General features: G+C 38.7%; 1 protein-coding gene across 20 annotated transcripts in view; it reads left to right on the top strand.

The window, feature by feature from the left end:
• The window catches only part of TCF12 (transcription factor 12), a 173,614-nt gene extending 164,426 nt beyond the window's left edge, over positions 1 to 9,188 (top strand). For 15 of the 20 annotated variants that reach the window (XM_054836450.1, XM_054836442.1, XM_054836447.1 and 12 more), the window contains 4 exons: positions 614 to 785; positions 2,060 to 2,292; positions 5,104 to 5,257; positions 6,889 to 9,188. In XM_054836450.1, coding sequence (XP_054692425.1) covers positions 614 to 785; positions 2,060 to 2,292; positions 5,104 to 5,246 — 548 coding nt within the window. In that variant the 3' untranslated portion in view covers positions 5,247 to 5,257; positions 6,889 to 9,188. The remainder of the gene's footprint in view (positions 1 to 613; positions 786 to 2,059; positions 2,293 to 5,103; positions 5,258 to 6,888) is intronic. The other 5 variants (XM_054836451.1, XM_054836446.1, XM_054836455.1 and 2 more) reach the window with 1 other exon arrangement.
• Positions 9,189 to 14,967: the final 5,779 nt, after the last annotated feature.

Raw genomic sequence — 14,967 nt, 5'->3', positions numbered from 1 at the left:
ATTACAACCGCATTCTTCCGGCTTAAGTAGCCATAATGCCATTTGCAGTACTGTAGCCATTTCCAAATCGTCCAGGAGGGCTGCAGAGTGAGTTGAGGCCAGATTTCAGGCTAGCTAATAAAAGGAAGCCATTCCACCCAAGTGTTTACAGTTCCCTCAGTTTTTAGCCTAAAGAAGTAAGCTGTAGAAAACAGAAGTCAGCTTATTCATTAGCAAATGAATGCTTGCACCATTTAGGGCTGTGTGTGTTGCACATTTGGCCTAAGCCCAAGCCTCAATGTCAGTGAGGCTCTGCCCTTAGGTTTGCAGCCCAGACATGAGGTGCAAATTTCCTTACTTTGCTAAATGTCCTTTAGTCTTCAACAGTGTCGTTCTTAGATTAAGCTGATTTTTGCTTATTTTATTATTACTGATCAAGCTGCTCTATGAATTATGGTCCCTTTACGACCTGTGACACATGTCTAAGTACAGCAGTGTCACTAGGATTTCTCTTGTTTCTGTTGCCAGAGTGTAGTTCCTCCTGTTGTCTGGCCTCCCATCTGCAGTACCTGCTTGAGATTCTCCTCAGTGTCTCGCTCCTGTCATACTCATACTAATCTCTGGTTGCTTGCAGCACTGTCGGGTGGCTTACAGAGCCAGTCTGTGGCTATAGGTCCAACAGAAATCAAGTCTGAACATAAGGAGAAAGATGAAAATATGCATGAACCCCCCTCATCGGATGACATGAAATCAGATGATGAGTCCTCCCAGAAGGATATCAAGGTCTCATCTAGAGGCAGAACAAGGTGGGTTGCTGACATGACCTGGAGAATTCGTGCTTCGTTAATGCTCTGTAGCATGTTGTCTGTACGTTTGATAAATTTATTTCAAGGCTTTTGCATTACCTCAGTGCATACATTAATAGGCAGCTGAAATAGATAAATAGTTTACAGTAGCTGTATCTATTTAGATACAAGATAGAGGATTTTCTGGGAAAATCACCTGAAAAGTATTCATTCCCTTACGTTAGTGCCTTGCCTAATATCTGCCTGTACAGGTAAGTGGTAAAAGATTCAGAGGGCCCTGCCCAGCATAGGACAGGGCTGCGCTTCTAAATGTTGAGCCAGTAGTGATAGAGAGTGGCAGCCTGATAACTCAGAGCCTGGGGTGAACACAATAGGGAAATATCCTGTTTAAACACTTCTTCCCCTCCCAAGCCACGGACAAAGACTGTGGAGCTGACCCTGGGTAAAACAGTTCTGCATCTGCCCAATAGGCCTGACACAGGCATTGAAATTTGTGATAACAGTAAACAATCAGAATTTAGCAACCAAGGGCAATGGCGTCTATACCATTACAGGTGTCTAACGGCATTTCAGTGTATTCATTTTAGTAGAGCAGAGGTTTTGCACAGTTTTAGACTTAGTTGGACAGTCCAATATTAAAAGGCAGGTATGCAACTACATATAATCATTTGCAGTGATACAAGAATTCTAAATATAACTGTTTAGCTCTGCACTGGGTATTAGAAGAAAAAATAGTTCTAAAATTGGCCAGGAAGGTCTTTAACAAAACTAAAACTTTTTAATAGGCACATTAAATTGAAAATTACTTGAATGCCTTTTAATATAAGCTGATCTATTGGAAACTAGGAAAAACTGTTTGCTGAAAATGATGTATTCTTCACCTGACAAGATAGCAGAGTTACCTATTTGAATGTTCATGAGTAATTGAGTGAAGTGGTAGTTTGGGCACATCTTTTGCTTCAAGGGGCAGCATGTTGCCACTACTCTTCATAGAAGTGTTTCGGTGTTTACTGTCTGTAGACTATATTCTGTGGATGTTCTTCATGCAGAAACCATTTAACATTCATTTTCAGGAAAAGGCAGCAAGAATTACTTTGAATACTTAAGCATTGATATCTAACACTTTCTTAGCTACCTAAATGTACTTCAATATGAAATAGATTAAGTGGGAAGAAGTTTAATTTCATCAACTGAAAATTTTGAACCAGCAGCCAGATCGCTTGTTCGAAATACCAGTGATATTTCAATATACTTTTATTTATACTTTCTTGCAGCAGTACTAATGAAGATGAGGATTTAAACCCAGAGCAGAAAATAGAAAGAGAAAAGGAGAGGAGAATGGCAAATAACGCTAGAGAACGTTTGCGCGTACGAGATATTAATGAGGCATTTAAAGAACTTGGCCGTATGTGTCAGCTTCATCTGAAGAGTGAAAAACCACAGACGAAACTGCTTATTCTTCACCAGGCTGTGGCAGTCATCCTCAGTCTAGAGCAGCAAGTGAGAGGTTAGTAGCCCGTCATTGTGCTCTGGCAGTTTGATGGGTAGCTCTGTTCGTGCAACAGTGTCAATCTCTTGAAATCTGCATCACTAGATGCACAAGTTACTAAAAGCATGTTTGCTGTTCTGTAACGATGTTGAAATTCTTTAGGAAAAGCAAAGAATTGCTTTAAAAAAAAGAAAAGAGGAGGGGAGGAGAAGGGAGTATTAGGTTTATACTTTGATCTTTCTTTTTTTTTCCCTGTGCAATTAGCCATCTCTTCACCTGTGTTTTCAAGGTAAATTGATTAATTAAAATATTGACACATCTTGCTTTAAATTGTAACAAACACTTACTTAATAGTACAGAAGCTTTAGCACAAACGAGATCTATTTTCACATAATTGAAATATTAAAATGCAGTGAATTTAACTGCATGTACTTAGGGTTTTGCATTAAACATACACTGGGGAGGAGGGAGGAAGCCTACTTCTACTTTAATTGAATCAGAGTTGATTTTGCATGTATTTTCTTTCCCCGATTCCTTTTAATTTTTTCCAGGAAAGAAGTAACAGGCCTATTGGTAGGTACAGAAAGAAGAGTTCTTTGTGCAGTTCACTCTGTTAAGGAAAGAGAATTCTAGGACTCATGTTTAGTTCTTCAGCTGTTCCATTCTCGTGTGTTGGTGAAGCTCCAGTTGGCTTTTAGTCTCCCTTTAAACTTGTGTCAAAGACATGTCAAAGTTCAGAGGCCCCTTGCTTTAACTTCTGGTCAGCCCTGAATTGGTCAGGCAGTTGGGCTGGGCCATCAGGGTGTAGGTTCCTCCCAACTAGGAGGGAGCCTAGTCGTGCCTAGTCTATGTAGGTGGCACTTAAATGGGTGAGTGTCCTCCTTTTAGCATCTCTGAGACTTTGGTCTTGGGAATTGTTTTGGTCTGAAAATGCTTGCCGTAGTCTGGAAGATAAAGTTGAATATTATGACGAGGTCAGAATAACATTAATCAAGCATGTTTTTTAATGTTTGAAAACCATCAAGTCCATGTCCCTGTTCTCACAGATTGTATACTCCACATAAAACACTATGTGAAAATTAATAAAATCACTTTTGCCTTGGTCAGAGGTTGCTTCTGAGCCTTATGTCTCTGGTAGAAATCTTTTTCTAAAAGTGCTTACAGTTAAATTGGACCCATTCTACAGGCAGTGTAGATTGAGAGCTTTTCCTTCCTCACGTTTCCATCTCGCCTTCTACTCCCCGTGCGTTTGAGGAACCCTATCACAAGCACACCGTGCCTCTTGTGAGAGAGGCTGCATTCCCTGTTTTATCTCGCCCGTCTGTCTTTGCACCTGTTCCTGAGAGTGAGTGGCCAGAGCTTTGTGTGGCACCCAGAGGAGTTTTCACCAGTGCATTATATAATTGCATACACAATTTCCTCTCTCTGCTGGTAATGAAGCTTCTCATTTTGTGATTGGTGCTATTCAAAAGGAAACATTTCAGATTTTAAGCTTTAACTGTAGGCTAGCATTTTTATCTCTGTTTCCTAAATCACTGTAAATTAACTTGCTTTCAAAGTTTCCACATAATTAAATCTTCTTTAAAACTTCAAGGCAAGCCACATTTAAACAAGGAAAACTGTGATTAAGACAAGTTAGCAGGGTTTTTTTTTTCCAGCAGGATCTTTGGGAGTGCTTATCCTTAGGAAATGCAATAGGACACTGTTGATAATGACTTGGGTGAAAGCAGAATGAGCAAGTCTGTCCCAAATTGCCTCTGTTAGATTAGCTAGATTCTACGCTTTCTAAAATGCACAGGGGTCAGCAAACAGCAATTACTAGAGGGGCACCTGCGCAGAGCAAGAGAAGGGCTTGTGCTGTCTGTTCAGTTTTGGCAGTCTCCTTAAGGTTAAAACTGTATCTGCAATCTTAAACTGCAAAACAGAATTCACTGAAAACATAGAAAAATACCTCAAAATGTTGATTAAATTCAACATGCGCTGCTAGAATATATTACACACTTCTTGTGCGTCTCTTTGGCCATTGCGATTTACATCTTTTATATTTTGAGTCATGAAAAGCCATTTTGAAGAACAGGAACAGCTGACTTGTAGAAACTGTCATTATTTGAAAAGTAGATCCAAATCTACATCTGTTGAAGCTAATTGGGGAAGTGGAAACATACTGATGGAAATACCTCGCTAGCTAGTCCACAACTGGCTATTATAAAGTACTGACTTTAATGAGAGAAGAAATATGGTTTAAAAAAAATAATCCTTCTGCTCTGTGTGACTGTCATATTCTTTCAATTTACATGAGATGGGCACAAGATGATGTCACAGACTTGGAGGTACGAAGAGAACTGTCAACTTAAGACATTCTACCTTCCGGTTCTAACAGCAGGCTAATACTTAAGGTGAAGAAAGAAGCAGTAACATTACTAAAACTAGTGTGATGTCAGTAGGGTTGGTATGACTTCAACATACCAACAAAACACAGAAATCTCTGTTTTATTACACTGTAAGTTACAGCCAGTTCTCATTTTGCACTTCAGCAACTTCTGGTGACAGGGGAGACACTTGTTAAAAGTTTTTTGAAGGTGTATGTTGGCAGCTAGTAAAGTTTGTTGGTTTGTTCTTTTTTTTTTTTTTTTTAATAACAGTTTAGGAGGTGCCTGGTAGGGTTTTCCCTGGCGCTTGTCTGCAGCTTTAGACACCTGCATTTTAGCACAGGGACATAAGGACTTAGAAGAGGGAAGCTGCATAGTTATTTTTACTGCAGCGGTTAATGTGTCAATATTCCCCTTGGTATCAGGGTATGGGATGTTAAGAATCACTTTTCTGTTGCAGAACGAAACCTAAACCCTAAAGCAGCCTGCCTTAAGAGAAGGGAAGAAGAAAAAGTTTCTGCCGTATCGGCAGAGCCGCCAACACCACACCCAGGAAGCCACCCTGGCCTGAGTGAAACTACCAACCCTATGGGTCATATGTGAACACCAGCCAGGTATGTCTCTTGTTGCTTTTTATTGGCTAACATTTGGGAGATCTAGGTATGTTTATTCTCAGTTACTGAGCTGCCACTAGCACCAAACTTCTTTATGCTGCTTAGTACTTTCATATCTCTGAGCATAAGCAAAAGAGAGCAGATTTGTCCAGTTTTATAATAAAACAAAACCCCAAGAAATTGTCGTTGAAGTCTCTTTGTTTCCATGTGTTGTTCCCAATGGCTTCATCTCTTGGCTCAGGTGGCCTTCTTGGCATGACATCAGAGGAATAGTTAACAGCTTGCTAGATAAGCCAAGCATGAGAGAGATGAACTCTACATCTTTAAATGGTCTAAATATCACATTAGTTCATTTAAAAATCCACACATTGTTTCCCAGTGCTGATAGAAACAGTTAGAGAGACTCCTCATCCCCAAGAGATTTGCTGTCTGGCTTCCAGCCGGTCATTCTAACTCGTATCATTTGCCCAGCCAGAGATTGCTAACTGTCTTAAGGCACAATCTGTATTAGTAAGACAGTTAAGATTTAAAAAGTAATGTTTTCAGCTTGGTGAGATAAATAGGTGTTTCCAAAAGCCCTGTGCAGTCCAATACGCAATAGGTCGTTTAAAACATGCTGATGGGGAGGCGTGACAGGAATATTAGTCTTTTGGCTTTATTCCATGTTGTTGGTTAGTTGGGTTTTTTAAATAATTGGGAAAAACTTGATTTTGAGAAGAAAAAATTCTGGCTATTCCATGTCTTTTAAAACAGTAGAACTGTTGCTACTTTCAAAAAGAGTAAGAGATTAGGTTCAGTGCCCTTATTTTAATTTGTAACTTTACTAAATTTTGTGTTTGGGGAGGTTTGTTGTTGTTGTATATGTAGACTGGTTTGCTTCTATTTTAGCTTAAGATCAAGGCATGCATCTTGCCAGAATGTGTCCCATGGAAGTTTATTATTCCCTGGTGTTCCTTAGCAGCAAAATGGCATTTAAACCAAGCCTTATTCCAGTCAGTACTTTTTCCCCATCCCTTACAGGCAGCTTCTTTCTTCATCAGCAAACTGGGTTTTCTTTTTAGGAAAACAAGGTGCTTTGAATCTCTTCAATTTGTTTTACTTCGTGCCAGAGCAACTTCTGAATGGTCAGATAATTCTTGATTTAGAGCAGGATGTATTCTTGCCATATTGATATAATGGACCACTTTCAAAAGCTTTACTACATCTTTGCTTTTATAATAGCAATAACTTTGTAAGATGACTAAAGCATGATGTTGACATGAAAAGGCTGTACAGTCTTATTAGGTCTATGGCAATGCGTACCTTCAACAGTGGTGATTAAATTAGGTGCTACCTCCTGTTTATTTTAGAGGACAAAGTCAAACACAAATTAAAGGTCTGAGATTTGCAGGTTATTCTTTCTCCCATATCCAGAGAGTCCAAATAGGATGTTCCAGCGAGTAAACGGTTCAATATATCGTGCTCGATATGGATATCTCTAGCAAGAAGGACTTCAAGGCCTCTCAATGTGATTTTTCTTTTGCACCTGTCTGCAAATGCCATAAGATACAGTTTAAACTAGTTCTCTAGTGTTGATGCTTCTTACTGATTCTTTTCCTAATAGCCCTTTCTTCTCCCAAATATCTTTCTAGAATTCCAGAATTATTGGTAGGATACACAGAAGGTGACCTTTCTTCACAAGGACACAGACAACTAACATTCTATGAAGACACAAACCTGACAGGAGAAAACACTTGAAGCAAGAAACCCAAATGCAATCTTATGATCAAAGCTACTGGTCAACACCTGCATCAGGATTGAAGATACAAGATCTTCAGACAGAATTTCAGCCCATGGAATACTCTGAACATATCATTCTGTTGCAAGCAGTGTGTCGCTTCTGCACAATCAGAGACTGTTGTGATCTCTCCACTCCTTGTGGAAGTTGCCTTGTGCCTAAACTGAATTGACAAATGCATTGTAACTACAAATTTTATTTATTGTTATGGAACTGTAAAGGTCTACATATAAAGGGAAAAGTTAACATGTTAAAAGCTGATAACATTTCAGCTGGATGCCAGCATTTACTAAAGCTGTTCACATTCAGAGAACAAAGCAGTGACAACCGTCGACCCGTAGCATTCCCAGCGTACCTATTAGTGTCTTAAAAAAGGAAGGGAAAAGTCTTTTGTTGTCCTTTCCTCTCCTTTTGCCATATGACTAGTGTTTTCCACACAATAGGAAACTATTCCTTGGTATAGCTTTTTTATGTTATTTTTGGTCTCTGGTAATCTGAACAGTTATGGTCACAGTTACCCTTCCATACTGTGCTCCGTGCTTCAAGCCAGTAACAGGCCTCGTGAAGACTGCAGGCAGGAGCAATACTGTGACCATAACATTTCTTGGATTTAAAAAGTGATTTTTATTTTCCCTCAGACTTTCCTCAAACTTTTTTTTTTTCTAATTATAAACAAAACCTTTTTAGGCTTCTAGGCTTCATAGTAAAGCTTGTAACGTGAAGTGTAAATTGGGTGGGGAGAATCTACTTTGTTAGAGTTGCTTTGTTTTCCGAGCAGTAAGTACTACATATAGTACATGTAAAGTGTTAGCTGTACGTAAGCACAAAATGCATTAAAATACAAAGGAGATTTTTTTCAGGCTGTAATTTTGGTGAATAGTAAAATCGTAAATTCACCGTGGCAGGTAGTGTGATGATAGAACCACCAGTAAGGTGGGCTTACTTACATGATGGAATATAAGAGCAATGGTCACCAGTTTTTCCTTCCTGTACACATTAATTACCTTGTCATTTTTGTATGGCTTGTCAGCGGAGAAAAACCATAAGTGTGAATCAAATGCAAAGAAATGCCCCCCCCCCCAAGCCATATTAGCATTAAACCTTTAAATGTTTCTCCACCAGAACAGTGTCCATAAGGTATTCCTTTGTCACAGATGCGTTGAAATGGTTACAATCCCTTTGAACTTCCATGGAAACTGTCTTCCACTGCAATGACCATGGGAGGAAATTTCCGAAGCCAAGGTTGTCTGAGCTGTTGTTTAGATAGTGCATCTTTCATCACTGGCAATTGGTTCGCACACAAAGCAGGAACAAACCAGTAATTTTTATGAAGTCACGTAATTTGAAAGAACAAAGCTGGATTGTTAAAATAAACTAATGAATTTCAGCTCATGTTTTGGATGGTTCCTAACAAAACATTTTGTGGAATTAGTGGACTCATTTCTATGACTTTAATTTGCATATATCATCAGATAACACCTGATTATATCTGTGGCCTTGTTCTTCATTTCAGTGTTTATCAGCTAAACAAATTTGTTGCTTATGACGTGTGAAAGTGATCACGTGCCACTGCCTGGCCTTTATCCTTCTAAGCTTGTTGTCTTTTTGGCTATATTAGACTTTGCAGTATGCCCAGAAGCTTTCCTTCATAAAATAGAAAGAAAAAAACATTTGGCTTATTTTTCACTGTAGCTAGTCTTTTATACAATAATCTTGTAAGAAAATTTCTTGAATTCTAAATATTACTCTTTCTAGATTTTTGAAATCGAAAAAGTTTTCAGTAAAAAGTTTCTTACTTTATTTTACTATATTAGGTAGTAAAAATGTAGGGTTATTTACCATAACCTGTTCATTAATATCAGAAATTTACAATAGCATTGTAAGACCATAGTAGGGTTCTAGCATACCGTGTAGTACCTATGGAGTATTGTAAGAGCTAATTGTCCGAGATGAATTGCTTCTCATCTTGTTCTCCAGTTTCCATTGTTGGTTTATTGCAGATTTGTACCCTGTGTCAAATTTCAAGGTATTGCTGATAAACCTTTCCAACCAGCAGCAAGAAGTTCAAAAAAATTTCTGTCAATGTAACAGAAAACACTATGTATATAACATTTATGTAGCAATAAATGTGCCATCTTTTTTTAACATGGTAAATCAGTGAGTTTTTTAAATTTCTCTCTCCTCATAGGTAATGAGTTGCTTGAAAAACACCAGCAAAACCAGCTTCCACCTTTGTCTGAATAAAACCTAACGTATGTTCTCAGGGTACATGGCATAAGTTGCAGGCACAAGAAGTGCTGTTGCTGCTCCCTGTGAAGCCAATACAGAAGCGCCCAGTGAGCTGAGAAGGAGCAGTATGTAACCTGCATTTGCTGCTGCACAAGCAAATAGTAAACTGGGAGCGGAAGCTGGTCCCGTAGGCACATGCCTCCTGCTATGTCTTGGGCCTTTGCTTTGCCTGTCCTTAAGCTGGGTTTCTAAGATCTAAGCCCCTTTTGTGCATTGCAGTTCAGTGCTGGCTGACTTCTGAATTGATTGATGCATCTACGTAGGTTTTATTAAAAAAAAAAAAAAGTCTGTAGCTTAAGCTTGAAATCAAAATTTTCACATTTTCTCCAATTTTTCTTTCTGTGAATGCAGACAAAAGAAAACTGAAGCGTACAATGCCAGAGGCATAGAGACGGTGAAATCTTCATGCAATTCCTAGTCCACAACTTTTTAAGCCAAAAAGCTCAAGTAACAAGCAGAGTTTTTAGAAGCTTGAGGTTTTTTCAACTGTTCTCTAAATAAATATCCCTGGGAAAGCACAGCAAAGACAAAAGCAAATAGACTATATATAAAGTTGTGACGTTTAACTGAACATGGTGTATGTCAGTATGGCTGCTGTGTACTGCATCCTTTCCAATTCTCGATACTGTCCTTTGTAACCTCAGAAAACCTAACCATTGTGTTGCGATCTAGTTTACATTGTGAAAGACTGGTCAGCATGCATTTACAGGTAAGTTTTTCTAGTATGCCAGCACTTTTAGCCAGGCAAATCTCTTAACGTGGTCTGGCCAAATATGGGAAGTGAGACTCTGCCATGTAAGTATGTCTTTAGTAGTAGCTGTGGAAGAGGTGTGCTGGTGCCTTCCCCAGCACACATTCTCAATTCTAACTTACTCCAGTAATAGTAGTAAATCAAGCCTTTGAGCATCCCTTATCACTCCTCCCCCTTTTTCTGAATGAGACCTGCTACAAGTTTGTCACTTCGAGACAGAGTAAAAATGGCATTTTCCCCTTCCTCGTTACCATGCTTCTGCTGTCCTGTTTGCATATACTTCATAAGTCCTTCATCCTTTTTTTTTTTATTATTTCCTTTTTTCTCCATTTGCTCTTTTTTTTTTGTTTGGTTTTTTTCATGGAAGAGATAGGGATACCTTTGTTAAATACAATTCTGCTAGAGTGAGCATTTTGGAATGTTGTAGGAAAGCTTTCCTGTAAATCTAAAGCATTGGGAAAGGCTTAAAATGGACTCCATCTTTTTTCCTCTGGCACTGAGTACATGCTGTTAAAAAGAAGATTCTGGATTCTTTATACAAGAGTTAACATGTCCCCAAGAATTAATCAACATTAACATTTTCTCCATTAGCATCTGGAAATTATGGCAGAACAAAATTTAAATGCAACAGCCTGTAAAAGACAACCTAGATATTGGATGGTAAACTTTGCTTTTTGTTTGTAACTCTAATACCTTATGCTTTCTAATATACCTAACCTGTGGATAATAAAATGTCCTGTAAAAGGAAGAAATTATTTGTCCCAATTTTAAAGCGTGGCAGCATTTCAAGAGTGGGGTTCAAGAAGGAATGAAGAAGCAGTGTGACACCTTCCTGCCTCTGTGCAGACAAGATGTGGCCAGAGCTGAGCGCCATGATGCGGCTGCCCTAGTCACAGGGCATCACTAACCCAGAGAGTTGCATCCCTGGAGAGAGGCACAGCCCCTGGCTCCGGCCTTCCTGCTGCTCACCTGTCCAGTGCAGTGAGGGAAATGGTTCCCAGAAAGCGGGGAAAGTGGTGCTAATAGGAGACTGCTACAATCCTTTCCTTTCTTCCCTTCATGTCTCTGCTGTCAAAGAGCAGATAAGTCAGGTGCCATTTGCGGGGGTGTTTTGTACTGTTTAAATGTCATTTGTTTCACTGAAACTAATCCCACTGTCAACCTGGATGCCATTGCAAAATATTGTGAGTTTATTCTCTGGGTAAGACATGGATATACTGTTCAACTGATACCACAAGCAACTGCATGTGCATGTTCATTATGACTTCAGCTAGATCAGCTGTTTGATTGCAGTCACCTGGGATTGTTTGTTTGTTTGTATTGTCATAAACTGCACAGACCAGGCCTTAGGCTCTGAAACTGCAAATTGTCTGGGTTGTAAACAGAATCCCTTTCAATTCTCTCCTAATCCTGACTTTACAAATGTTTTGATGCAATTAACAACTGCTGTTAAACAAAACAAACCAAACAAACAAAAAAAGATTTAAAAAAGAAAAAAGTCTTAAAAAAATATACCAAATATCAAGAGATAAAAATCTCTCTCAAAGTGCTGCTCATAACTGATCCTGGAGGGCAGATCTGTTAGGAAGTCAGTGGCTGAGTTAAATATTTGGAATTCTAGTTATTTCAGGTAAACTACAGATACCGTTTCATTTTCAGGAGAGATCCACTGTATTTTTAACAGTATCACCAAAACATATAGTGACAAAAGGAACTAAATATAAACTATATCAGTCAAAACAGTAACTGCTGCCAAATGTGATTTGAACAGATGAGAAAATAATTTACAATATAACTCAAAATTCAATCTATGTTAGATGTAGATCCCTGCTAGCCCTGTACTTCAGAAAAGCATGAGATACCTATGCAGATCCTATAGCTGGAGTTACCTCTTTTCATCAAAGCTCTGAATAACATACTAAGTTACATTTGTTTTGGAAAACTCAACAATTCAGCTCTTTAAGAAAAAAAAAAATCCAGGAGGAAATTATTCAAAGTAAATGACATGGCATTAAACTCTTGTACAAAATGGGCACAACGAGTGTCTTGATAACTTGGTGACGTGGGGTTTTGGCCCCACTTTCTTGGTTTTTTGTGCCGAGGTTTTTTCTGTCCCCTTCACTGTATTTTAATGGCTAAGGAAGACTCTTGGAAATGCCAGAAAAGACTGATTTACTAGTTTGCTAGATTACTACTTTATATACAAGTAAATTAAGTGGTTCTTTATGCTCATGGAAGTTCTGACACACAATGTTGTATTAAATGAACATCCTCTCTATCCAGGATGCAAAAAAAGCAATACTTGTGGTGGAATTATAGAAGGTTAGTCTTTTATATTCAAATACAACTAAAGAAATTTGATGAACATGAATGAGTCTGTAGCCATCATTGTAAAAATAAATTCTCCAAACACAAGCTTATAAACTCATCTGTAGAATGAGATGTCTGAGGAGTAGAGCATCACTGCATTTTGCTCCCTAGTGCCAATAAATGAGCAGAGATGAACAGTATCAGAAGCGTTAGGTTGTCACAGAAGCAGAATTAATCATTAGCCCTAGTTTGTGTGTTTGTTGGAAAGACACCAAATAGCCAATTGATTGCTGCACAACCACGTTAGGTGCTTCAGACTACTCCCAAATTATTTTCTCTGACCACTGAAATAACTGCTTTCAAAATCAGATGAGTTCTTTAGGGCATTTGTGGGCTTGATATTTACTGGATTGCCCTCTCTCACTCAGACTAGAATCTCAAGGTGCTAGAATGAGAAGTCCCCATCTCAAAATATTGAAAGTTCACTCTATAGGAGAGAAATCTCCTATATATAAATATAAAATCATGAGGTAGGGGAAATTTTTGGATCGTGTTTTGAATTGTCATCAGAATGGTCAGTTCATACCTGCAAAAGCTGGAGAGAGTATCACTATGTTTTCTTTTAAAAGTGACAAAGAAAGGAAGTAAGTCTTGCAGATACACTTCAAGTTCTGTTTGTACAGTACCTAGCAGAAGAGAGCTCACATCTTAACTGATTTTCTATATGCTACAAAGACATAAATGCTAATGTATCTGATTATGAATATAACAGCTAAAGCACATTAATCCCTATCACTACTTAATTAAGATAAATGCACACAATATCAGTTTTAATTCAATGGGCTCTACTTCCAGTTTACCCTTTTAAAAGGGTAACATTTAATTAAATGTCCATTTAACTTGTTTACATGACTAATTAACAGCTGAAAGTGTAATTAAACATAAAGCTTTTTAAATGCTCATTTCTTTCCTAGAATGCAAGAATAGTAAATGTAAACATCATAAAATGCAAGTACAAGAAGAGGACAAGAATGCTAAAAATGAAAAAAAAAAAAGTGTCAGCCTATACAATATGAAGGTAGTAACCCAATATAAATTAGTGCCTGTCATTGTCTGTAGCCACCTGGTCATCATTATCCTGTTATACAGAAGTATAACAAATGTGTCGATAAAGCTCTCAGTATAAAGGGTTTTTATATATATATATATAATCATAGAATCATAGAATCGTTTGGGTTGGAAGGGAACTTAAATACAATCTAGTTCCAACCCCCCTGCTGCAGGCATACAGATTCTGCATTTAGAGGGGTATCAGGGAAAAGACTGTGAATGAAACCAAAAATGACAAGCTGTTAAGCTTCATTGTCTATTTTTCTTGTGTGGCTATTTTGCATATCCAGGATAACTGATGAAAAATAGCCACAACCACACACTGGTTAATTCTTCTGTTTCTGTGATTGGTGACTTTTCAACTGGAAGGCTGTGCAAACTGAGCTGTCTGTATGTGCTTCCACAGGTCTTCCTGGACCTCCTTCCTCCCTTGTCCCTGCCCCACCCCCAGTTTCCATTGCATCAGATATGGTCTCCAAATTGTATCAGTTGTAAATAAGCTTAAAACTTTTAATTTCCAGGTACATGTCTCTGCTAATTAACTAATGGAATAATTAACGTGGTGCAGGTTTGCTGCTCCAGTGTGAAGAGCAATGGTGAGATTCAACAATGCTAGGTTCCACCATCCACAGGTAAGTGTCAGAGACACTTCTGCCACCCCCTTAGCCGTGCCACTTCTTGCCTGGTCCCTTGCCCATCCTTGAAGATTTGTCCCTTCAGGCTTGCAGCTCTAGGTCCGGTCCTTCTCTCCCCTTCCAGCCTGACGCATGCTGGCTTCAGTTCGTTCTAGGCCCAGCATTGGGGCTGCCTCATTTAGGTAAAGCAGCAGCTGACTCTTCCTCCTCAGCATGCAGAAGAGAGCAGCGGGGACGGGAGAACAGAGAGCAAGTCCTTCTCAGTCCTGGCATGCAGCATCACACTCACCTTGAGGGCTGGAAGGAGTAATTACATGGGAAGTCTCATTCAACCCAAATCTAATAAGCCTATATTGAACATACGCTTATATGTTCAGTAGCATTTTAAGGCACTTTTCAATGAAAAGGAACATTCCTGATACAAGGACCCACAAACACCTATGAGACTCTGTTATCATTCTAATTTGTGAGCAGTAAATTTATAGGCAGTAAAATTCCTCAGCAATAGTAACAAAACCAGCATTTTTTTTTTAATAGTAACAAAACCAGCAGTTCTTTTTAATCAAATTATTTGAAAGGCTGGATTATTTTTGCTGAAAATCTTAAAAGATTTCAGCCCAAATTCTCAGGATGGAAAACTTGTTCTTATGATTAAAATCTGTAAAGTAATAGGCACTAAAAACAGAAGCTGAAATTGGAAAGTACCAGGCAACCTTACCCATGGGAGATGTAATCATCTCTAATTGTACAAACAAGGATGCCATGTCAAAACACAAATGAAATGGTTTGGGGTATTTGGGTTGTTCCACTGTTGAACTGTGCAAGTGCATGACCCTCT

This window comes from Grus americana, chromosome 10 (genome assembly GCF_028858705.1).
Source record: "Grus americana isolate bGruAme1 chromosome 10, bGruAme1.mat, whole genome shotgun sequence".
NCBI lineage: Eukaryota > Metazoa > Chordata > Aves > Gruiformes > Gruidae > Grus > Grus americana.
Note: the sequence above shows the minus strand (reverse complement) of the source record. Positions and strands in the feature narration are given on the sequence as shown.